The sequence below is a fragment of the Heliconius melpomene genome, chromosome 13 (assembly GCF_056956725.1).
Source record: "Heliconius melpomene rosina isolate 202511_hmr_F chromosome 13, ASM5695672v1, whole genome shotgun sequence".
NCBI lineage: Eukaryota > Metazoa > Arthropoda > Insecta > Lepidoptera > Nymphalidae > Heliconius > Heliconius melpomene.
Window position 1 is genome coordinate 10,937,051 of NC_140401.1, and position 25,942 is coordinate 10,962,992.

General features: G+C 40.1%; 3 protein-coding genes across 3 annotated transcripts; 1 reads left to right on the forward strand and 2 right to left on the reverse strand.

Annotated features, from left to right (window-relative positions):
- Positions 1-949: 949 nt before the first annotated feature.
- Positions 950-15,980, reverse strand: Tmem131 (Transmembrane protein 131). Its single transcript, XM_085196588.1, has 16 exons — positions 15,704-15,980; positions 14,770-14,813; positions 14,235-14,462; positions 7,817-8,585; positions 7,473-7,647; positions 6,898-7,018; positions 6,511-6,684; positions 5,974-6,348; positions 5,425-5,537; positions 4,836-4,951; positions 4,420-4,765; positions 3,847-4,068; positions 3,659-3,767; positions 2,942-3,254; positions 1,595-2,830; positions 950-1,373 (listed from the first exon to the last, which is right to left on the reverse strand). The coding sequence occupies exons 1-16, from the start codon at positions 15,795-15,797 to the stop codon at positions 1,099-1,101; spliced, it is 4,710 nt and encodes a 1,569-aa protein (XP_085052714.1). The 5' UTR covers positions 15,798-15,980; the 3' UTR covers positions 950-1,098.
- Positions 15,981-16,227: 247 nt separating this feature from the next.
- LOC146532947 (protein cereblon-like) lies at positions 16,228-20,594 on the forward strand. The gene is made up of 6 exons (XM_085196589.1): positions 16,228-16,408; positions 16,530-16,657; positions 16,908-17,107; positions 17,366-17,870; positions 18,545-18,647; positions 19,343-20,594. Exons 1-6 carry the CDS (start codon positions 16,396-16,398, stop codon positions 19,711-19,713), a joined length of 1,320 nt encoding a protein of 439 aa, XP_085052715.1. The 5' UTR covers positions 16,228-16,395; the 3' UTR covers positions 19,714-20,594.
- A 266-nt stretch (positions 20,595-20,860) lies between these two features.
- Positions 20,861-25,627, reverse strand: LOC146532948 (vacuolar protein sorting-associated protein 26C). Its single transcript, XM_085196590.1, has 7 exons — positions 25,321-25,627; positions 25,096-25,239; positions 24,776-25,018; positions 24,237-24,395; positions 23,271-23,367; positions 23,016-23,141; positions 20,861-22,400 (listed from the first exon to the last, which is right to left on the reverse strand). The coding sequence occupies exons 1-7, from the start codon at positions 25,375-25,377 to the stop codon at positions 22,315-22,317; spliced, it is 912 nt and encodes a 303-aa protein (XP_085052716.1). The 5' UTR covers positions 25,378-25,627; the 3' UTR covers positions 20,861-22,314.
- Between the last annotated feature and the right edge of the window lie 315 nt (positions 25,628-25,942).

Genomic DNA, 25,942 nt, shown 5'->3' on the forward strand with positions numbered 1-25,942 from the left:
TAAAAATGTTAATTTGATGTCCATTTTATTACTCTTATTGAAGACAATATATTAAACACAACATTTTTTTTTCACAAAGTAAAATATATACTTACTTTAATTTTCATTAATTTTGTTTATTGCTTATTTTCATATTTTATATTAAATCAGCTTCACGCTGTACCCCGCATACAACAGGGTAGACAAAGGGAACCTATTGTTAAGACACTCCATTCCCCACTTTCCGCTGATTTTTTCGAGGCGTCCGATGTATGTGGCGGGACTCAACGCCGGGCTTTTGCCTCCGTGCCAGGGCAAAGAAATGAAAATATTAAGAAATAATAATTCATTCTCTCCAGTGGGGATTGAACCCGCAACCGTCGTGTTACAGTCACCCCCTTGTGCGCCCTGCCGCTGTTTTCAGTTGAGTGTTAGTGCTAAATGATGAACATGAAGTTTTGTCTTGATATAAATGTGTACTGACAAAATTAATAACAAAAATAGTATAAAATAATAGAACAGTTATACATTTCTTTAAAGATTTTTTAAAATATATGTTTTTACAGAACAAGACTCAAAATTTGCACTATTTTTGTCACTTCTTCAATAGATTAACGCCACTCCATTCTGATGACAGAAGTTAAATATTTTTTTGCCGCATAGTTGCATAGTTTTGGATGCAAGCTGCATGTCACTGCCAGAATAGCGAATAACAAAATACTTCCTTTCTTCTTTTGCTTTTGAACAATTTTCTGATTTTTTTAGAAAAAGTAGTGATTGTTGTTGTTAGTCTCTGTATCTTGTAAATATTGTGTCCAAAAAAATCTATCCTTTGTGTGGAATATACAAAATATTATTTGAACTTATCATTTATGATGCCAAATAACTCATAATGACTTTGAAAATAATTGGAAATGCACCTCAAAGAGATAACTAGACAAATAGCAAGGTGAAAATAAAACTTCACATATGGTTTCCAGTTGTTCATATTATACAACATATTCAGATCTTGTTGAACAAGGATACAAAACGTTTTAAAGGTTCAGTTTAGACATGAAATACAAAAGTGTGGGCGCGGGCGATGTGGGACGTTGACTAGCGCATCGCCTGGCCCATGTCCTAGTTGCGGTCGTCGCGCTCACGCACGGGCGTGGTGGGGGCGGGAGCGGGGCGCCACTCGTGCGGCGCCGGCGCCCAGATGGAGGCCAGCGACTGGAAGGGGTCGTAGGTGCGTTGAGCGGGCGGCGAGGGCGGCGCAAACCCGGGCGGCGGGCGCATTGGGCCGGCGCCCCACGCGCCCCACCCGCCGCCGCCCCACACGGATCCCAGCCCCCCGTAGCCCCCGTTGACCGCCCCCACGCTACTCACGCCCAATGTGTGTGCTTCGTCTGGAACTGGAAATTATCATTGTATATCATGTGGGTAATTAGATATCATTGTATATCCTTAGTGATAGATAAATTATGAAACACACAACTGTAAATAACTACAACTATTAAATATTATTATAAAAGGAGAGGAATCAAATTGGGTTCATGTAATTGTAATTTTCAATCAAAGATACATTTAAAAATTATACAAATATGTACATAATGAGTTATTCATAAAAAAGTACCTAAATAGTCTCTAGAGGGTGTGAAGGCAGGCCTCTCGGCAGCAACAGGCACGCGCCACGCGAACTCCGCGTCTGCGCGCGCGCCCCCCTCCGACGTGCCGTTGAAGTAGAACAGCGAGTTATCGCTCGCGCGCTCCGGCTCGCGGCGCCGCACGTCCGACCCGATAGGCGCCAGAGCCGCGCCGGCCACGCCCGCGCCCGCTCCGCCCACGCCACGTGCCGCCACCACTGAGCTCCAGGAGCGCGCGCCCGCGTCGGCGCCGGGGGGCGGTGCAGGCGAGCGCGGCGGGGGCGTAGGTTGAGCGCGCTCGCCTCGGCGCTTGGGCGGGCGCTCCTTACGCGCGTGGTGCCTGGCGGGCGTGGTGCGGCGCTCGCCGGGGTCCGAGTGGCGCACGCGGTCGCCGCGGCGCGGGGGTTCGGTGGGGTCGCGGCGCGCGCGCGACTGGCGAGCGGCGTCGGCGGGCGGCGTGCGCACGAGCGGGCGCACGACCGGCGGTGCGGGCGGCGCGGCGTCGGCGGGCGAGTCGTCCCTGGGATCGGGCTCGACGTCGCCGCCGTAGGGCTCATCCGCGTCTTCGCGATCCTCGACCGGCGTGGATGCGTCGGAACCGGTGCCGGTGAAAGCTCCGTCTTCGTCCGCCGGTGCAGGCACGTCTTCCTCTTCTTCGTCCTCGTCCTCCTCCTCTTCGGGTTCAACCTCTACTTTCTTATCATCAAATTGATGTTCGTCGGGTGCCTCATGGGAATGTATCCGGGGCTGTGCGGACGCGTCGTCCAGGTCGGGGTCGGGGTCAGCATCCTCGCTGGAGCGAGAGGAATCCTCAGCGCGGCGAAGCACCTCGGCCCGCCAGCGCTCAAAAGCCCTGCGTTCGGCACGTGGGTCTAAGGGCGGCAGAGGGCGACGTGCAGGGCGGCGGCGTCGTTGGGCGGGTCGTGGAGGCGCGGGCGGGGCGGCAATGGACTGTGTGTACGGCGGCGCAGGGGTGGGGGCGAGGCCGCGCAAGTCGAGGGGCGGGTGGGAGTGTGCGGGAGGAGGTGCGCGAGCGGCGCGTGCACGGCGCAGCAGACGCTCGGCGTCAAGAGCGGCGGCGGCGAGCACGAGCGCGAAGGCGGCGAAAGCAAGCACGGTGCCGGCGGAGCGCAACAACCCCTCCCAGGGCGGCCGGGGAGCGATGGCCGCACACCGAGCGAGTATTTTCGCAGGTACCGTCGCCATTAGAACATACTCAACTGGACCTATACAGTACAATAATAAAAAAAATGTTTTTTACTACAAGCGATTTTTTTTTGAAGAATTTACTGCAAGTAGCAGTCATATTTTGATTAAACATAGCCATTACCAGTTACCTAGGTCAGTGTGCAGGTGCAGCGCGGCGGTGACGCGCGCTAGCGAGTAGTCGGGCGCGAAGGAGACGTGAAGCGGCGCCGACGAGTTGGTCGGTAACGACAACGGCGCGCACGGCGACACGCGCCACCCGCGCGCCACGCACTCGTCAGCCGCCCCCGACACAGTTCCCCGCGCGCCGCCCACACGCCACCCGCCCAGCTGCACGCCCACGCGGCCCGCGTTGCGCGCCAGCAGCCGCCGCGACACCGTGCCTGCCTCAGCCGGCCCCGCCCCCGCCACGCCCGTCTGTGCCGCCCATGAACATTCCTTCACCTTAAACATCCCATTTTTGCCATTAGAGATGTATCAGATCGATTAGAATACTCATAAATTCTCCATATTGTGAATTAATACGAGAACTTCAATACATTCATATAAAATAGTGTGTTAGCATCTAGATCCACGAATATGAGTATGGAAAAACTTTACTAAAATTGTAATACAATTGTTACTTAGATCGTGTTAGTATCTTTTAGTACGTTCAGACTAGACTTTTGAAAAATTATTAGTTTTAGTGATTAAGTTTAATTAATAATGGTTTGATTTTAGTACTCTTAACAAATGCAATTTTAATGAATTTTAATGTTTAACATTGAAAAATCCTTTCCGAATACGTATCTGACAAACGTGGATATACTACTTATATCTATTTGCAAAGTACACTTTAAATGCCTTACCTCAAACAAGAAGGGCGACGTGGCGCCGGGTCGTTTCCCGCCAATATCGAAGCTCGGATACTCGCCTCGGCCGTAGAGCTGCACGCCCTCCAGTATGGTGAGGTTGTTCCTGCAAGCAGCACGGAGGCGGAGACATTACATAAGGGGCGCGCGGCGGATTATGGGTGGGGGTGTGGTGCAGCGCTCACCTGAGGTAGAGGTGGGCGGCATATGCGGCGGCGTCGGCGGGCGTGAAGGCCAGCGAGAGCGTGACAGCGGCGCGCGGCGCCAGCAGCAGCGGCGGCAGGGTGTATGGCGGCGCGCGGGACTCGTTCCACACGCGCGCGTCTCCGCTCCATCCTGTCAGCGAGAACATGTCGCGCAACCAGACACATTTTTCGTTAGCGCAGAAATCCGGGTCTCCACCGGCACTGTAGAGGGCATTATATTATATATATATTAGCATGTAAATATTGTTATCATATAGGAAATTTGATAATTTCATTAAATTTTCGAGCATTGCGTACATTGACTAATTAAGTTTGCCCTTAAAATAGGCTATTTGACATGGTGAAAAATAAAGCTTTAATTGTTGCTATCCGTATTACGAGCGCGAAATTCTATTCATATATGAACTTCTTATACAGAATAACTGGTCATCTGGTCTAGTTTCCAACATAACGTACTTTATATTTATAGGGCAATAAAGTTTGAAAATGACAAAATTTTGCCTCTAGCCATAATTGGATATCCTCCAAGGTACAGGTATACCACTTTGTTACCTGGGTGGCAAGTCAAGCTTGGCATCATCGGGCGCGATAAGCGCGTGTAGCAGCAGCGGCACGTGTGCGGGGTTGTGCACCGTAAGGCGGAAGGGCGCGGCGCGGCGCACGCCCGCCAGCGGCGCCGCACCCGCGCCCGCCTCCGCCAACCGCGGCCAGTGCAAGCGCGCCGCCCCGCCCACCGCCACTTGCAGCACCTCCGTCGTGTGCAGGTGCAGCGTAAACTGTTCCGCTGCGCCCGCGCCCGCCGCCGCGAACCGCGCCAGCCGCGCCTGAAGCAGCGCCGCGTCCTCGCGCAGCGCCGCCGCGTCACCGCGTGTGCCGCGCGTCTCCCACGCCGCACCCTCTGCGACACGGAGAGCACTACGTCAACTACTATGCGGTAACGTCATATGTGTGGTGGCGGCGGCCCTCACCTGCGGAGTGGAGACGCAGGCCGGTGTAGCAGCGCGGCTCACAGCGGCGCTCGGGGCGGAAGGAGATGCGCGCGACGGGCTGCAGGCCCGCCGCCACCTCGCCGCGCCCCTCCCAGCTGCGCATGTTCATACGACTCTTTACACACTAAAAACGCTACTCCATTCACTATTTATACATTTCATAACTTAAATATACAAAATATTAATATTTATGACAAAATTATATAAAAATGTTTCAAAATATATATAAGAATGATTGTACACTATTTAGAATTTTTGGCAGAATGGCAAAACACGAAACCCTTTATGATTTGTCCTTCCGTCTATCTATTTATTATTATTTCATTTCTTCGTGTTCGTTTGGCACCAAGATAAAAGCCCAGCGTTGCAAAGTGGAGATTGGAGTCTCTTGACACTAGGTTCCTTCCTACCCTGCTGTATGCGGGATACACCGTAAAGCTGATTATTATTATCATTACTATTCCGTATATCTGCCTATCCGTATATTATATAGCCACTTTATTCCATATTATCTAAGCAAAAGTGTGTGTAAGACAGAGTGCGCACAGGGCGTGCGTAGGGTACTCACTCGAAGTCAAGTGCGGGGTCGTGCGCGGCCGGCGGCGCTAGCTGCAGCGCCGTCACGTGCATGCGCGCAGTCATGCTGCTCTCCACCTCCACGTCCGCGCTGCTGCCCGCGTACTGCGCACACACACATGTACTACATTACTCTATTAATATTTGAATGCATCACGCCCGCAACCGTTCGACAACGCTCAACATTGAGCTTCAGACGCATATTATATTAAATGATTTGAGCCTGAGGTCGTCGTGGCGGCACAACCCACTCAAGGGAATGAATTATTATTTATTAATATTTTCATTTCTTCGCTCTGGCACCAAGGCAAAAGCCCGGCGCGGCGTTGAGTTCGAATGGAGGGTTTTAACACTGTGTTCCCTCAGCCTATCCTGGTGTGTGCTGGATACAGCATGCATTGGCATTAGCCAACAAAGCTATTGTTCAATGGACCGAAATGCACCTACTAATAAATTATATACGAATACAATTATTACAGTACAAATAAATTTAAACAGAAAAATATAATATAATAAATAATGCATTAGGTAAATGTCTCACGGGCGCTGCGGGTGGTAGGTGCAGGTCGTGCGCGCGCAGGTGGCCGGCGCGCACGCGCAGTGATAGTGCGGCGGCGCTGGCGGCGTGAGCGGTGTGCGCGTGCGCGGCGCCCCGCAGCGAGGCCTCGCGCGCGGGCGCCACCACGGTGAGGGTGGCGCGCGCGGCGGCTCCCGGAGGCACGCAACGCGCGGCGGGTGGCGCCAGCGCCAGAGAGGCGGCGGCGCCGGGCAATGCAGCGGCGAGCGCGGCGGCAGCGCGCAAGCACAGCGGCACGGGCGCGGGGTTGCGCAGGCGCACACCCACACGCCGCGTCCACGACGTGCCCACCGCGCCCAGGTCCAGCGACTCCGACGTCGCATTCACCCAATCCCACTCCTACGAAAGCATTCCACACACACTTTATTTTATGTATATACGACTATTTGAAGTCATTTTAGGAATTGCAATGAAACAGTTGATGAATGTGACCCTGAAAAACCTTTACTTCCCTTTGTCTCTTCAGGCGAGAGCAACATGCTATACAACAGTGGTACTCACAAATATAAGTTTCCCGCTGTAGAGGCGCACGGGTAACGTGTAGCGCGTGAGATTGGTGTGCACGGTGAGAGCGGCGCTGAGCGCAAAGGCGGCGGGTGGAACAGCACGCAGCCGCAGCCGCACTAGCGTCGCCGACTCCCGAGGGGCCAGTGTCAGCGGCGTGTGCTCTATTACCTGCAATCACGACAAACTCTCATAATAGTTTTACTTAACTCTCATAACAAGTATAACATAAAAAAATGTTGCAAGCTTAAAAACATACATTAAAACAATACACACAAAGGTGAAACCTTATCCACAATAGTAAAATCTGAAAGCAACATAAAATGTACGTATACATTGAAAAATTTGTTAATGAAACGATGTCAAATAGAGTGTATAGCGTACGTGGAAGTGGTCGGCGGCCTCGGGCGGCAGGTGCAGAGCGGTGACACGCAGCGCGTGGCGAAACTCATTGCGCGCCACCACCGAGCGCTCCGATAGCGCGTCCTCCGCCGCTGTCACCACGCTGCCAACACACAAGGTCAAGTTACATCAAATGCCACTAGTGTCAGTCTGCTGGAGGCTACCACCGGCGATGAAAACAGTTCTAATGAGAAGAGTTAGCAATAAGCTCACACTTCCTACATACGCGGCATTAACGTATCTAGATAAGTTCTGGAGTGGGCACGGCATACTCGGTTTTCCGCCTTCCTACGCCCAAGGAGAGAGGTGTAAATAACGTATCTACCTTCACCGGAAAATCAAAAATTTAAATCTCTTGGCTACCAAATAGAATTTAAAGTAATTGAAATTCTTTTGGAATCATAAGTTGATTGATAATCTAATACACTTTTTGAGCGGGAGTTCCACTTCTATCGCTCTTTGCCGTTTATTAATGACACGTACAACAAAAGAGCGCTTTAGGTCTGGTATGAATATCATATCACAATTTTACAAGTATGAACAGTTACGGCGCTTACTCGAGGTGTTCCGGCGTAAATGCGAGCGCGCCGGGCAGCAGGTGCACGCTGAAGGGCACGGTGGCGCGCCCCAGGCGCACACAGCCGCCGCACCACAGCTCTTGCGCCTCCCCTTCATTGCCCACACTGACCTCACCCCCGCCTGACCGCTGACCCTGCGCCCACAGCTCCGAGTCTGCAACGCACGTGATAAAGGCTACTTTAATCCATATGAGAATAACTCTAATAAATTACAATTGGTATCAATTTAATAATAAGTACCTAATTCGAAAACGTAAAACTTTAATTGTACTCAATTATTCTCCAAGTCAACAGGATACTTGACTAAGTATCGAGATACTCACAGTTGAGCGTGAGTGTTGCAACGTGCGTGAAAGGCTGGTGCGGCGCCAGCGATGTGGTCTCCAGCGCAAGCACGGCGCCGCTGGCCGCCGCGCCGTTGTGGCGGTGCGCGTCACGGGACGGCGCGGGCGCGGCGCAGGGCAGCGGGGGCGGCGCCGCCCGCCAGCATCCGGCGCCGCGCACGCCGCCCTGCAGCTCGGCGGCGACGGCGGCGCTGTTGGCGGCGTGCAGGGGCAGCGCCGGCGCCGTATCCCGCGTGCCGCGCGCGCCCAGCCGCACGTGCAGTGGTCGCGCGTGCTCACCCGCCGCCACCGCGCGCGCCTCCACGGCCAGCACCAGCCCTCCACCCGGGACGTCAGCGCGCACGCGCACGTACGCTACGAGAGGCTGGTGCAACGCAGCGGGCGCCAGATGCAGCAGCACGAGAGTGCGTGAGGATCGCGGAGGCACGGCCCACAAATCGCGGTGGGCGCGCGCACCGCCGCCTGGCAGGCGCAGCCGAAGCCAGGCGCCGGTGGAATACACCTCGCGCACCTGCACGGTGGCGTCGGTGGGGTTGTGCAGACGCAGCTCGGGCTCAACGGAGGCGTTGGCGGGCACTCGCACGCCCAACAGCGGCCACACGCCGTAGGGGCTAGCGACGCCGACGGCGGACACGCGGTATTTATGCACGCCCAGCGAGGTGTGTATGTAGAGGTGCGCGTGCACGGGCCCCTCGCGCCGCCCGAGGTACACCACGCTGAACGTCGTGTTGCCCTGCGGCGGCAGCGTCTGCACACGTAACGCACTATCATTAGCGAGACTACCCAATAAGTAACAACAAACATATTTTATTACATTTTCAAGTTTAACATTTAAATTAACTCCAAGTTTCGTCGAATAATTATAAGTAAATAAGTAGAGTAGCACATTAGTTCAAAGCTTTATTGTACACAGGTATTACAAGAAGGGGTAAATGAAGCTCGGCGGGTACGAGCTTGCGTCGGCGGGCCGGCAGGCGAGGCGCGGCGCAGCAGGGTGTGGACATTGAGCGGGCAGCGACGCAGGAAAAGTTCGAGCTTGACTCCCTCCGTACCAAGTCAAAATGCGAACTTTTCCCGCGCCCGCGCCGCTCCCTCTGACCTCCGTCTTCTGCATGTAGATATCTTCATACAACATACAACTTATCTATTATAGAAACTTATATAATATTAATTAAATATTTATAGACTTAAAATAATTACATTTTCATTACACGACATTATTATGGTAAGAACAATTAAAAAACAGCATATCTCATACTAAGCTTGGCGTTATTTTATAAAAGCTTATTTTTGGTCTCCAAGGTTTTCACCGCATAATCTAAAAATCATTATTTTGAATTTGATTTGAATTTATTATGATTTTATTGGATGGTAGGTAATTGTCATTCATCTATTTATAAACACTTATAGCCGCGGACGTGACAATACTTAACAGTTTAATATCTGTTTATTATACAATGATTAAATATTTATAGCATGCAATACTGATACGGCTGTATAAAGTAGTACGACGAATAGATAAGATCAATTACTTTGTACTTCACGATCTACATATTTACACTTACATATTTACGTATGTCAACCAAGACATACGATACCGCGGATATTATAAAATGGTGATAATTAAAATTCCAAGCATTGTGTAATACAATGAATGTAGTTTCCACATACCTACCTACTGGAAGAAAAAAATATTTGCTGACATATTACATATATCGTCGGAGTCGGTGGCGCAGGGACACAAGCGTGTGACTGTTAACACGACAGGTTGTGGGTTCGATTCCCACTTGAAGAATAGAAGTATTTAATATTTTCATTTTTTTATTTTTGTGTCGAGGCAAAGCGCAGCCTTGAGTTCCGCCACCCAACAAGCAACGCCTACCGGATTCGGCGGAAAGAGAACGGAATGCCTTAACACTAGCCTAGTGAGGGAGCTTTCCCTTTGCCTACCCTGCTACATGCGGGAGATACAATGTGAAGCTGAAAAAATATACTTACATATTATATCGTCGGCTAAGAGTGTAAACTTGCTAACATCCTATTAAACAGATTATCAGAAGGCAAAAACTGGTCTTACTCCCTGATGAAATGAAGTTATTCGGACATTTTCTAACAATTGTTATTTAGTTATATCTTTAAAAATATACAATCAATATCATTTTATAATTACTTCAATAAAGATATATAAAAATTGCCAACATTTTTTGCATATAATTATCTAATATGCAAACAAGGCCAACTTAGCAGTTAGCAGTAGGAAGTTCAGCTTCCGACCTTGCCAGGACGTAAAAGCTTTTTTCATTTAATAAAGCCTAGGCTTAAAAAAAATAGCAATATTATATAACTAATGATAATAATCGTTAAACCAATAAAAATACTAAGCTCTAAAATAAAGATTAAATCTAATGTCTCTAAGAAACGTATCGTATATATAAGTACTTTTTTGACAACTATTGACAAAACAAAAAAATCGTCTCATTACTTTACATAATATGTATATCTTTATCATATTTGACGTTTTATGAACCGTGTATTTAATATATTTTGCATAATAAATTCCTGAGACAATATTATATGTATTGCAACGCGAATTAACAAATATTAATATTTTGTATTAAATAAAAAAATATTAATAACTATCCTAATATTACTATGATAGATAACTAAAGTTAATACGTATACAGCAACAGATAGTTGTGTAAATTTACGATAAAGATTTTTTGTTCTGATTGTTTTACTAAGACTTACAGATAAACAATTTTCGAGATCACACAAGAGGCTTGAGATAAAGCTAACTATCGAAAATACAAAAACAAAATGAACACAAATGGATTACACTTAATAGAAAAATACATTATAAAATGCAGTTATAAGAAACTTTCTTTGAACTTTTTTTAGCTTCACGTTGCCTGAGCTAGAAAATGAAAATAAGTAAATATTTCATTTCCTCGAGTGGGAATCGAACCCACAAGGCCACAGCCTGTGGCACTTACAGTCGGACTCTTATGCCGTTGTGCCCGCCCCGATAACGATCGCCTCAAAGTTAATAATAATTCAAATATAATATGTATGTAATAAATGATATTATAACTGTTTCTTAAATTTATATGAAAACTATATGTACATTATAACAACTCTATCTTTAGCAATAACTATGATAATTACAAAGAATTAATAAAAAAATACATATAACAAACAATCTTTAAACTCATCGTTAATCATTGTGTGTGTACATGGAAGATACTATGAGAATAACAATTATTAAGGATATTTATCAACGTGTTACATAGTTATGAACGGTGTTACGGGTGGAACAATTATTTTACGTAAAAACGAGCGTCCGTCTGATAGGCGGCCGATCGAACCAAAAGTGATGAATAAGGAGATCGGGTGGACGGCGATGGGAAAGGAATTTTTCCCATTCGCGTTATTTCCCTCTAACATTGAGGACTAATATATAAGTTAGATTTATTTTTTTGTATTTTATTTAAAATTAAATAAAATAAGTGTATATAAAAAAACGTGTTTCGTTAACCCTCCAACTGCAGCCCTCGTAACTAACGTAATAAAATCCATAACAATGATTTTTAAATTGTTTATCTGATAATTGGTTTTTAAAATGATGATACTATTTGATTACGAAAGTAATTAAGATGAGAAAATAAGTAATTATGTAGTTCAAGCGAGCAAAGCCGCATACGGGTCGCTAGTACGTTATAAGAATAACATTTATAAATTCCTCCATTCAACTTTCAAAGTACAAAAACGTAACAAACTCGTTTATTATATCACATTGATCAAAAAAAATATATCGAGAAGATAATAAATAGTAAAACAAACAAGTCCCTGCCGCGAAGTCACAACGGTTACTTAACCGGTCGTACTTCTCTCAGCATTGAACATCCTTTCTTTTGACCATCCTGACCTAGTTCCCGGGAACCAAGAATAAAAAAATCAAAAGCCGGCTCTTGTTTTGCAAGTTTGCAACGACGACGTAGCGGTATCCACGAACTGAAAAGGTACCTACTATGGGGCACGGAACCAGTTTACGTACTAACAATTTTTATTTCATCGATGTAATGAAAGTAAACGTGACCAACTTTATAACTCAAACAATCTGTCGGCTATATAATATATAAAATAATTATTGTAAATATATATTGATTATCGCCTACTTTGATTTGAAAAAAAAAAACAAGAATGGTGTGAGATAAGGTTTTTTATATTCAGTTCACTTGTAGCTATTTAAGGTTACAGTAGCAACACATTTATATTAAATGTGTAAGGGTATATTATTGGGGGCATGTTTAGTCTAGTAGGTCCGTCGTTATAAATATCACGTAACTCTCTACGACGAATGACGTTAAGTGAGATAAGTGCATCATCCTCAGTAACATAAATACCGTTTAAAGTAATACGTCATGTATAACGTGACCAGACTTGCCCTTTAGAACGGGACTGTCCCGTTTTTCGATTCGATTTCGATTGTACGTCCTGATGTCCCGAAACATCCCACCGGGACGTACAAATATCCTGTTTTCTCGGAATGGCATATAAAATTGGTCAATCGAAACAAGTTTTTCCGCGATGATCGTAGTACGATAGTATGTTTCAAAAAAAACGGAAGTATAAAATTATTTACTGAAGTGTCAATTATACCTAAAAAAACGAAATCACTATCAGACATCGAGCTATCCTAAAAAAAACGAAAGTGCCTCTAAAAAAAAACGAAAGCCACCCTACAATATTCCTATTTGAGCCGACTGAAGAATGGTCACGTTAGTCATGTAACACACGTGGTCACCGCGCAACGTAAACACCACGGCGCGGCGCTCCAATGATGCACGGTAGCGTCAGAGCCGACGACCACATCCCGTGATAACGATAATAACGACTCCTACTACTTGCAGCTTGCCGTTTGTTACTGCCTCCACCGCTATACCACAACATATACTTATTATGTTTATAGATTTATATTCATTGAGACAGTTTAGTCCAATATTAATTATAGTCAATTTTACATGTCAAAACTATAATATAATATATAATATAAATCTTACATAACAATACATAAAAGATTTATTTATCACATTAAAGATATATGAATAATTTGAAGAAATGACATACTACGCATTTTCTTATTCATATATTTAAAAAAACTAATTCTCTCATTTAAAACAACGCTCCCTTCGTATATAAGTTAATACAAAATATATTAGGTACTTTGAACATGAGATAATTCTTTACAATAATTTCGCGAAAACGGAAATACTATAAGTATAAGATGTACTGTATTTGTATGATAATTGTAACAATGCTAACTAGAAATACGCTCGTAAAAAACGAGTTGGCAACTCAATAAGGAAACCAGTTCTTATATATATCAGAATTACATGAAATAAACATTATTATAAGGAGAAACTTCATCCCATACGGAATTTACATATGTAGGCATAATATGAAAATTTTTCGAGATCTAATATTGCATTTACTTTAAAAAGAATGTATCAATTTAATCTACTTATATAGGAAAAGTATTTATTTAAAGAAAGAAAACAATGTAGATAACATCACAGAATCATTTTCATGAAGTATGTAATTTTTAGAGGTAAAAATCAGAAATCTAATAGTTTCTAGAAACACTGAAGAAACATTTTTGTTATTATACCAGCTATTTCTAAAATATTACTTATAAGTTACAATTTATTGTCGGTTTCAAAAACCATGCCCCTGGATGGTCTAACAACCAGTAACCAACATTACGTACCAACTTTATGTTGATGCCCCTAGCTTGACTACAAAACAAACTGCTGCAGATTACAGCAGTCACACACAGAATTAATATATGAACCATAGAAAAGCAAATACGACAGTATCCACTTTTTTAAAATATAAACAGTTACATCCAATAATATTTTTGGTGTATTTCGTTACTTTTTTCATTTTACTAAATATTGCACTAAAATATCTTGATTATGGTCCAATAATATTTGATCAAAAGTTACATTAATTATCACAGAGACATGTATATTATATTAATATATGTACATATATTTAATATAATTATATTTCATCTTCTGAATGAAAATTGCTTTATTTGCTTTAATATGATTCATATTATGTTCATCAACAGCGCACTTACCTAATACAATTTGATATGACATCTGAAAACAAACATTGTTTTCTCTGTTTTAACACCTTTAATTATTCTGAGGGAAAAAAACAATGTGAAATTTCTTTTTCAAATTTCAATAGAGTTATTTTGTGCTAAGGAAACAAAAATATTTTTAGATTAGATGTAAAAATTAAATCTCACTATGATTAATATTTCATATTTTAATAAAAATATTTTTCTTTCTTTAATATGACAGAAAGATTAGAGGTTATAAACTCATACCTTGGATTCAAAGAAGGATGCATGGAAGTCAGGTGTGGTTCCAGCGACTGATGCAAGGTGTAGTGTTGTATTGGCAGTGTTAGTTACGGTGACAGTGCGGGAGTGGGGGGTCGCCAGGGCAGAGCGACCAAATTTGAGTGTCCGTGGCTCGAGAGAGAGACCTTCCACATTCTCACTGTCACCTTCAATGCCATCAATCCCATCTATACTTGGTTCTTTTCCCCATTCCTTTCAAAAGATATTTGTTAACAAATGTAAATAACGAATTTTGAAACAGAAAATATATGCTAACTAAATAAAATGATTAAGAAATAAAAAAAAGTAAATGAACTGTTGACTTAAGTTATTATTGAACACAGTTTTGTTTAACTCTAAGTAGCTACTCACTGTTTTATAATTTTTTTTATTAAAAATATATTAATTAATTTTATTAATTATATAATTATTTTTTTCATAATATAATTTACGAAAATGTTTAATATAATATAATTATGTAATGTACTATAAAATTTCATAATTATTACTTGTTAATTACCTGAAATGTAATCCCTTCTACAAGAGATTCATGAATTGTTACACCTGTGGTTAAAAAAACATTACATCATGAATACATCAAAATTATATAGAAATGCAATTGTGGACTTGATTCGAGTCAGGGAAATGCAATATTTTATTTTTCCTCACTCTGGGACAAACTCGAGGGAAATCACGGCGTTCCGATAAGCTATTGAACATGCAATGCCTCAAGAAATTGGTAGAAAGTGGGGAGTTATCTTAATGAGAGCAGACTGTGTCAACACTGTTTCCGGGTTCCTCTGCCTACTCTGTTATGTACAGGGTAAGACAAATATAAAAATATTTACAATATGGAATAAATTATAAATATATGAGTAACACAAAATACATGGCTACATATATCCATATTTTGTATTTCATTATTTTATATAATTGTATTTGTAGAATCCCTAACACTCGTTTGCCTTGTCCTTTTACCATAAAAAAAAAAAAAAAAAAGAATTAGCTTCCTAATCAAAAATCACAATTATAATGATATATTATATACATGACATAACAAGATTACAATATGTGATTCAATCGTTAATATTGCGCGATGCATCTGTCGAGGCGGCGGGTGCGAGCGCGCAGTGCTGCGCTGCACGCCTGCAGCGGGCATGCACTACCCACACGGTCATTATTATTTTACTACCAACTAATGCTTGTATTTCACCTACACCACGACAAAAATATATTCTATACAAATATTTAACAAAAAAAATAAAACGAGCTCGTCCGCGATCAAAAATAACATCCCGCCGCTCACCACGGCTCACTTGAGCTACATGCCAAATATTTGTATTTTGTATGACTGTAATTTGATAATTTGCGGTTATATTTTAATTTGCATATAAGTATCTACTTTTTCATATGGATTTACATATATAATTTTTTCACATAGAAATCGATTTTACCATGGCTCTCTCCTTGGGCTGTCAACTTAGTATTTAACGAAATATCCAACAAAGTTAATATAAATATGTAACACCACAAAGCTTTCTGATACATTTTTAGCAAGTATTATATACTCGAGATGTTTTTTCACATTTCTCAATTTAACAATGTATTTTTCGTAAAATAAACCACTGTCTCACTTTCCATTCAAAGATGTGCGTTCATAAGACGTAAGTCGAAAACTCAATTCAATACTCGCGCACAGACAACTAATATGATTTCTACGCATGATCACCTTCACTCTTGTTAGCATTTATGAAGATTGTTGCCTACAGTTTTTATTTAAACATTGATTCACTTAACACAAATCTTGTCACAGATGTAATTTAGTATTTTAATAAAAATATTTATTATTTATATTTTTATTTACGTTAAACAAATTAACGTTCAATATTACCGTATGTTAATTGCTTTGAAATATTTACATAATATAAAATTGGTACGGCACCGTGTTTTAAGTCGAAATTGCTTTTCCTCTGTTTATAAGTTGTCACTGTCAAATGTCAATGTCAAACCTCAGTAAAAACACTGATAGCGAATATCAATAAACATTTGGAACTTTTTTTAGTAAATTCAATCTTAGCACTTCTTTGGACTAGGTGTTGAAAAATCCTTCAAGATTTCACTTTTACGACAACTATTAAGACAGATCATGGAAGACAACGGTCTGTTTTGTTTACTACGTCCTAATATACTCTTGCATTATTGATTTGTTTGTTTGTTTTGAAAATGTTCCTAGTTAAAAGTAAACTATGAGTAGATAATTTTTTATATTCTTATTCATAGTATCTACTGAAGGAGAAGAAAACAACATTAATGTAAGAAATGGACAGGGGGTAGGTGACCCTGAAAATGAAGAGGATTCAGATGAGGAGGAACAGCAATTTGATATTTCACTAGCTGCTTCACATTCTGTTTGTATTCTAACATATTTAAAAAAGTTCTAATAAAATACATATATCAAAAATGCATGTGTAAACTACTAATACTAAATATACTATTATTAGATTGCATAAGCATAAAATGTTTTAAAATTTGTGTGTATGATTTATTTTTGATAATAATAATTATGAACAAGTTATAAGGACCAACAATTGAGATACATGGATTTTATTTTCTGTTTAAAAAAAAATCTATTTAAACATGATTTAATTTCTGTCATAGTATATGGGAAACAGTTTAACAGCAGTCAGTGGTAGATCAATCTTAGAACCAGGCTGGGAGGGTGAAGTGCCAGTGATAGCCCACCACGGCACAGTGTTCCCTGGAGAGACAGTGCCAATGTTGCTCACAAATCCTCATGATGCTGAAATAATAACAAGAGCAATACAACAAGATAAATTATTTGGTCTCTTATGTCCTGAGTAAGTTGAGCTAATGTAGTTATCACCTAAATTTTGTTGAATGTTACGATTTGTCTCAACACCAGAGCAAAGGAATGGAAGTATAAATTTTATATTATTAAATTTCCTTTCCTCAAGTGGCAATTGAACTCTCAACCAGTAGTGTTTACAGTCATACTTCCCCACAACTCGCCTCATTTTTTATATAATAAAAAAATTGGTAAATAATAGACATTGTATTGTATAATTCTTGTAGATGTGTGAGTGTTGATGTTCCAGCGAGACAGGTACACTGGTGTCGGGATATGGCGTGCTTTGCGAGGTGTTCGAGGTGGGGGGAGAGGATGGAGCGCTGTCGTTCAAGGCACGCGCCACGCATCGCGTGCGCTGCCCGCGCCTGCGCCGCGCGCCCGCACACCAATATGCGCGCATGCGCCCTGCCGCCGTACGCGTGTTGCCTGAGCTGCGCCGCGGTGACCCGCTGCGCCTTACGCGCCTGGCCGGACTGGCCGCGCGCCGCCCCCGCCCCGCTGCGCGCCGCCTCGACGCCGCGCTCACGCCCTGGCCGCCTTTCGTGTACGACATGCTGGACTACCGGCGCCTGCGTGCGCACATCCAGGACTACTTCCGCACCATGGCACTGGAGAACGTGCCCGAGGAGCCCGTATCGCTGTCCTTCTGGACTGCCTCCAACCTAGCGCTGTCAGCGCGCGACCGCCTAGCGCTCTTCGTGGTGGATGATGCGCTGCTACGCCTGCATATGGAGGTGCGCCTCATCACGAGGGTGAGTGTCTCCCTTTGTCAATCAAGTTGCTATGGGCCATACATTATCATTTACCTTAAATTGACATTTAACAAGTGAATGTGTGGGACCAGTATTGGCATAGAGGCACAAACATGTGACCGTAAAAGCATGTAAAAGGTTGTGGATTGTCTCGCTAAATTTATATGATTGTGTATAATCTGGCTAACTAAATATATATATATATATATATATATATATATATATATAGCGGTTGAGATGTGATACCACTATTTAATATGATCTTATTTATTTTACACTAAATGAGTAAAATTAAAAATCCAAATTTTGTGGAGAAATTGTCCAAATTTATTTAACTCACAGATACGTGAAGAGAAAATAATCACAGAAGGAAATAAAGAAATTTAAATAAATACCAATAGAAAATACAAGCTAAACTAGCACGTAATAGCAAGAAGTTAAGGTTGAGAATTGAATGCAAGCTAAGAGAGCAATGGATACACAAGTGAATGTCGCAAGCGATTCTAGCCGACTCTTTAAACGTGGCGATGCTGGCTAGCAGCCTACGGCACGCATAACAAAAAACTCGGAACAGGTTTGAGTTGTTCCAATGCGCTGCGTGCGGATGATTCCAGTAAATGTAATAATATCAATTTTGAATAAGAAATGTTCCCTACATATATATCATGTTGCAGAAGAGCGTGCTGTGCTGCTCGTCGTGCGCAATCGAGATCGCGCGGCGGGAGCACATCTTCGCCATGTCCAGCGAGGGGGTGCACTCTAACTACACCAACTTAGGTATTATTTTACATCACTTATGTATGAGTTCATAAACTTTGTCCTCTTGAAATTAAACCAATATAATTAATAAATTTACCAAATAAGTATAATAAATTGTAGGTCAGTTTATATATAAGTGTTATTCTATAAATTGATGAAGATGAAGATGATTGATATAAAATATATGTGGTGAATTTCCAATTTAATTGAATTCACCCAAAACTATATACAAACATATATGTATATTAATACTAACTAGGGGAAAACATCCCATTATTGGCACTGTAAGCGACATTTGTAAATCTGATTATATACATGAGACCCAATATTGGTTGCCATTTTAAAAAGAATAATCATAGACAAATCTTTATTTTTTTGTAGTTAAAGTTGATGGTTGTGAATTGTTATTGATGGATTGTCAAGAATGGGTAGGATCCTACAACACATTCATTTAAAACTTGTACTGACTATTGCTGATACTCTTCTCTCATTTGACTTTGATCTCATCTACCACCTGTTTTATATTGTGTATCATATTGCCCTAATCTGCCTACTCTGCTATATATGGGATACAGCATAAAGCTAATTATTATTATTTTATTATTAATTGTATAAGTACACGTTCATTAGAAAAGTTTAATTTATATAATGAATGAAATTGTTGATATGAATAAAAAACGTAAGATTTATATTAACAATTGGTATATGCGCAGGCGGGTACATGCACGACATCGTGACGGTGTCGCGCGCCGTAAACACGGAGCTGAGCGGCGCGCCGTCGGCCGAGTTCTCGTGGTTTCCCGGCTACGCGTGGAGCGTGGCGCTGTGCGCCGCCTGCATGGCGCACGTGGGTTGGCGTTTCGACGCGCAGCGCCGCGCCCTGCGCCCGCAGCGCTTCTACGGCCTCTGTCGCAACTACGTCACGCCACGTTGCGACGGCGACCGCACGCCACCCTCGCGCACCCCACCGCCCCCTCCGCCCGACGCGCCCGTCCCCGCCCCTGCCGCCGCCCTCGCCGCCGCGCTCTCCGCGCTCGGTCCGTCGCCCCGCGACGACGACGACGACGACGACCACTCCGCGTAGGAGTACGGGTACGAGTCTCGCTGAGTTCAAATGTTTATATATATACTAAAATTATTTTCCTATCCTAAGAAACCGTGTCCTTTGATGATTTTATTCTTATATTAGACTTTAAGTTAAATTATATGTATCCGTTGCATTGTAATCTCAAATTGAAATTGAATATAACACTACTCCTAATACCATAACCACAGCACAGCAACATGGAGACCAACAATCAAATTAAATGGTTTTTCTTCGGCATACATAATACATATAATTAAATTATAACCAATCACTGTCTGTAAATAGGAAATATATCTGTCATTCTGAGTATCTATCAAGGTAATAGAAACCAAAACGTTTTTTTTAATTTTGTTTGTTTGTGCACACTCATCTCAAAAAGGGCTTGACCGATAGAAATGCAGTTTTTAATATTGTATTTTTTCAAACTCCACTTTTAGTGTTTGTTATATTTCAATGGATAAATAAAAAAGTAATATAAAATATTTTGTTAGTCTCAGTTACGAAATGCTTTATTAAATTGGCTGAAAGTTTGATATTCAATGTAAAGTTATTGTCTTTAAAATTATAATGTTATTAGAACACAAAAGTTATTCAGATTAGTAAATAAATTATTATATTATTCAAGTGGGCGAAGCCGCTCGCAAGTCGGTATTATTTTATATAGTGCTTTATTAGGACGGCATTATCGATTTTAGGTATTCGCTCGAAAGGTGATGCATAATGCGACACATTGTACATAAGAAGTAGATCTATGTATATTATAATGGTGTTAATTTTGTAGATTGTAGTGTTAGTATATATTATATTTTGTACAAAAAAAAACTTACCATAAAATTTTAAAAATGTTTTAAAACTAAATATATAATTTTAAACAGAAACTCTTTTATTTATCACACGTTATTTACAAATAGGGACCAGTCGTGACGCAAGGGATAAGCGTGCTAATGTATATGAAATGGTTGTGACTTCAATTCCCGCTCGAGGAAATAAAGTCTTCAATATTTTAATTTTCTCGCTCTGGTAACGAGGCTAAGCGCGGCTTTGAGTTCCACAACTCAAAACGCAATGCCTACAGAATACGCCGGAAAATAGGGAATGGATGTATATTTTTTTTAGTTTTCTTCATTACACAAATTAAAAACGATTCAAGTATCATATAAACATTTATTTAATAAATATATTTATTTTATATAAACATTGAGGCCAGTCGTGGCGCAGGGGCACAAAGTGTGACTGTAAAATTGACTAGTGGGTTCGATCCCCGCTCAAGGTAATGAAATATTTATTTAAATTTATATTTTCATTTCTTCGCTCTGGTGTCGTGGCTAAGTGCGGCGTTGAGTTCCGGCACGCAACACGCAATGCCTCCAGAGTTCGGCGGAAAATGGGGAACGGAGTGTCTTAACACTAGGTTCCCGCTACCTACACTATTGTGTGTGGTATACAGCTTGAAGCTGATTAATAATAGACAATAAATAATTATTTTTTTTGTTATTTTAATACTAAATTAAGAATTTTATTTAAACAACTGAAATTACAATAGTCATTTTTATCTGCTCAATTTTTGGCAAGGTGTGTAAGTGTGGAATGCAATTGTTTAAATTCAGATGGGGTATACCAGTATTATTGCCCACTGATAGTAATTTATTTAAACAAAAGATTGCCTATTTAACTTTGCATTAATTAAGTGTGATTAAAGTTGACTAGATGGTAATGAGATTAATTTACAGTAAAAATTAAATTAACAGACTGGTAACACTCACAAAATAAAACTGTTGGGAGAATTTTTCAAGATGGATGTTTGTGTTACTGAAACCTTAGATGTATATATATTTGGCTAAATTAAGATATCTTTTTACTTTTTACAATATATCTGTGTTAGATTCACAATTTTAACAAACATTTTAGCTATGGGCAACAACAGATAATAATATAACAAATAATCAAATAATAATAAAATGTTTTAAAGGTTTTATTTTTTTATATTTTATCCTTTCTTTCTTTATTTTTTCAAAAAAAAATTGAAGTTCTATAGAAGTATATATATTATATACTTTAGTTCAATTAACTATAGTATAAGAAAAAGTATAAATATTGAGGAGCTCGCATATACAGGGTGGAATTGTCAGCACCACTTTAAATGAAACCACAGTTTTAACTACTCTATAAAAGTCTAATATAATGTGGAAAAAAAATAATTCCCAAAAATTAAAAAGTTATTTTTTCAAACAAAATAAATAATAAAATTATCGTTTAAAAAAAAACACCATTTGTAAAGTATAACATAGGCACGCACACACTTACCTGTCAAATCGGAAATGTCGCATACGTATGTGTGCGTCACACGAAATACAGGTATGGATAAAAATCGTGAAATGAAAAAAAAATCCTATGTCCAAACTGTTGAGGTACCTTGATTAATTTCTTAGGTGTGGGTTTGAAATATATTACCCTATATGCAGTTTCAATAAAAGAAGCGCTGCCTCTTCCACCCTGTATATTGTTTTTTTATGACATTTGAAATCTTCAAGTGGGCAATAGCTGCATGGTTTACTCTACTTTTTTCTGTTATTATTCTATTAGTGTGAACTTCTGTCATCACCGGCATCTTAATAACAAAATGGGAAAATTTTCAGTCACCAAATAGTCATCCTCAAATATTACAGCAATATTCAGTTCAAACTCTGAAAAATAAAAACCATTAAGTATGTCAATTTATTTATTAATATTATAATTGGTTCCTACTTACTACATAAGTAGTCGTCTACCCCTTAATCTAAAGCTACAACTTATTTATTAGAATTTCAGAAACAGAATAATAACGTTTATCTATAAGCGAGCATTGGGGGAGGCCTATGTCCAGCAGTGGACCTTAAAAGGCTGATGGATGATCTATAAGCAATTTGGTAAATTGTTCTTTTTTTTTTCATATTTTATAAGTAGCAATGTTTTTAAGGATTTAGGTTTTTTGTTTAGTTATATATATAACATTTAATAAATTGTTTTATGAATTTTATAAGTGGCAATTCTTTTAAGGAGTTTGGTATAGTATATACATGGGGCCATGTTTTATACAGAATTCAGTCAGCAGTCAGATAGAATCGAGAAAATAAATTTGCGTGCTATACAAGTTTCCAGAAATTGATTTTTTTTTAATAAATAACTAATAACTTTTTGCTAGTACGTCTCATTTCTAGCTCACAGCAGTTACTCAAGAAAATTATGCCAAATCGTTAAACTGATACTACAACATCAATGTTCCAATTGAATTATTACATATACTAGTATTAGTTAAGTACCTATCTTAAAGTAGGGTGTGGCGGTGGTGGGGCAGGTGAACAGGCGCGGTAGCACCATGTGCAGCGGCAGGTCGCGGGAACGCACCACGTCGCCCACACCGACCTGGATGTTCTGGATTTCTGTTGCTAAAATATACACACAAACTATGTATTAAAATGGCAGTCGAGTCTTTGTAGGAGATAATTATGATTCAACGAATCAAATGGTGCCCTGTGATCATTGTCTAACAATTAAGAAACAATAATTAATAATACCATCTTTAGAATATTCTTCGGTACTTCCGCAGGTCTCCACACGCACAAGTTGCAGCTCTATTGACTTAATAGGCACTGAACACTCATCTACTCGTATCTGTATAAAAAAATATACAACAATGTTAGACGATTCTGTAAAAAGTTGTGTGTGATCGCTTATAAAAACATTGGGTAAATAATCAATTATCTTTTGTTTTCGTACCCTTATGGTTATTTTTGTTTTTATTTATATGGACCACTTTTGTGATACTCCAATTCTTTTTCATTATCAATGTACCTTAACGGATAAAGAGAAAAAAATATCGAAATCGAATTCCTCAAGTTACGCTTAAATAAAAAAACGCGTCAAGTAGAGAAGCTCCTCTAGTTTTTTCATCTCCGTAATCTGGTTTATTTATTTGCGCTAAGTTGCGCAAAGGAAGGTTAATATTCAGTTAGTTTTCAGTAGTAACAAAGATTTTGGTAATGTTTAAAATGTACTAAAATGTCATAAACCACAATGTATGAGAACAGCTATTATTTTCCTTACTACTGTATGTAGTCACTACAGATACCTTATACCTTTTGTAAATTATTAGCTTTATTTGTTTACAACTGGGCTTAGAATTAGGTATATCTATATGTTTTCTTAGGTTACTTTTTAGTTTTTACTATATGAATAAATTAATATTATTTTATATATACAAATTTCCTTAATATTTTATTTTTGAGGTTTTTTTATATCACTATTATACATTACAATTATAAATAAGTTTGTAAAGTCCTATACATTATTTGTCCTACTCAGTTTGTCTGCAGGATCAAAAAAGTCTTGTTTCTTCTTACTTGTTATCAACAATTCAGACACAATATTCTGTAATGTCTAAATAGCTAACCACAAGTTTTTTTTTTTTGGTTTGCTTGAATTTTTTTCCAAATTCAAAAAAGTTGTGGTTAGCTGTTAGATACAATCTATCTACCACTGACCTTCCCAGTAAGAGGTCTATCAAGTGCACACACAGTGGAGTCTATCTCCGCATATAACTGAAAATGTGGCATGTTCCCTCCTGCTACTCCACCACCTGTGCCACGCAGTGTCGCTGGAGTAATCTCACACCGCACTGGCTTTACTACTGGACGCTCTTGCTGTATAAATTAACATTTTAAAATAGTTTGTATTGACATTATTATATTTTTTTTATATATGCCATATCTAATTTATATATAGTGAGGTAGGCAGTAGATACCTAATGTTAAGACACTCTGCATAACTCCGCGTAATTTTGTGAGAAGGCCTTTTGTACTGATTTATATATGTTTCTTTCAATGTTGTGATATTATATATTTAAGATATTTTGATATTATATATAGTATTTTACTTTACTTTACTTCATATTTTACTTTACTATACTCTCCATTCTGTCCAATTTTCAAGACATTACCTGTTGAATGACAAGTTTTATCTACATCTACTTATGCAGGATGTAGAATGGAGCTAAAAAAATTAATGAATTCTTCATACTAACATGTTTATACTGCATAAAAAACTGGCAACTGGTATTTAATGGTTTATTGAGGAATGATCTCTTCATACTACATTTGAGTGTATACATCACATTCACAAACACTCCATGGTATGTTTCCAGAAGGCCCGGACTTGCAGAACTCTGCCGGCCAACTAGTGGCATTTCAAAAGGAATCTCTGTCACTCCAACTGGTATTTTACCAGCCGGAGCAAGCTCTATTGATGAATTTACCAATGTTATTGGCTGCAATAAATAAGACTTATTAAGTTAACATTTCAAATATACTAAAAATTGTATAATAATTTTAAGATAAATGATACCTTAATACCATTAGAAAATGCATCAAATATTCCTGCATTTTTTGAGCTTAACTGAAGATTTACAGATCCTTCCATAGTAAGGGTGAGTCCCTCATGCCTTAAGTCTGTGGAAGTGTCAACAGCCACAACACCAGCTATTATTTCCTATAAAGCACATTAAAACAAATTATTATTTGATAGCTATTTTAATCTATATCCATCTTATTATAAATAAAGAAAACTTACACTCTCATGATAAATTTTACTGGCTCTTTTAAGGTTAATAGATAGACTAGCCGACATCTCTATAAAAAGTAAATATTCTAAAATAATTTATAATATAATTTATTTAAAAACAAATAAATCCATAGACTCCACGATATACTGTGATCTATACTATAGCTAATGATAATATTTATTTATGAGTTTCCCCTATTTATTAATTAAATATAACTTCTTATCCTTATTAAGCTTATTTTTGTTATATATTTCCTAAATTGAATGTAATTTTCCAAATTACAGTACGTAATGTTTATTATATGAATGTGACATTTAATAAAAGGTAGCTGTCACTGTCAGACTAAGTTGAATTATCGTCACAGAATAAGTGATTAATAATACAAAACAATTTATATTATTATTCATTTATTTAAATATCTCTGACATATTAAAACTTATAAGCATTGAAAGCCAGTAGTGGCGCCGGAGCACAAAGTGTGACTGTAAAATCGACTAGTTGTGGGTCCGATGAGTTCTGCCACTCAATACGAAATGCTCTCAAAACTCGGCGGAAAGTGGGGAACGGAATATCTTAACACTAGGTTCCCTCTGCTTATCCTGCTATGTGTGGGATACAGCATGAACCTAA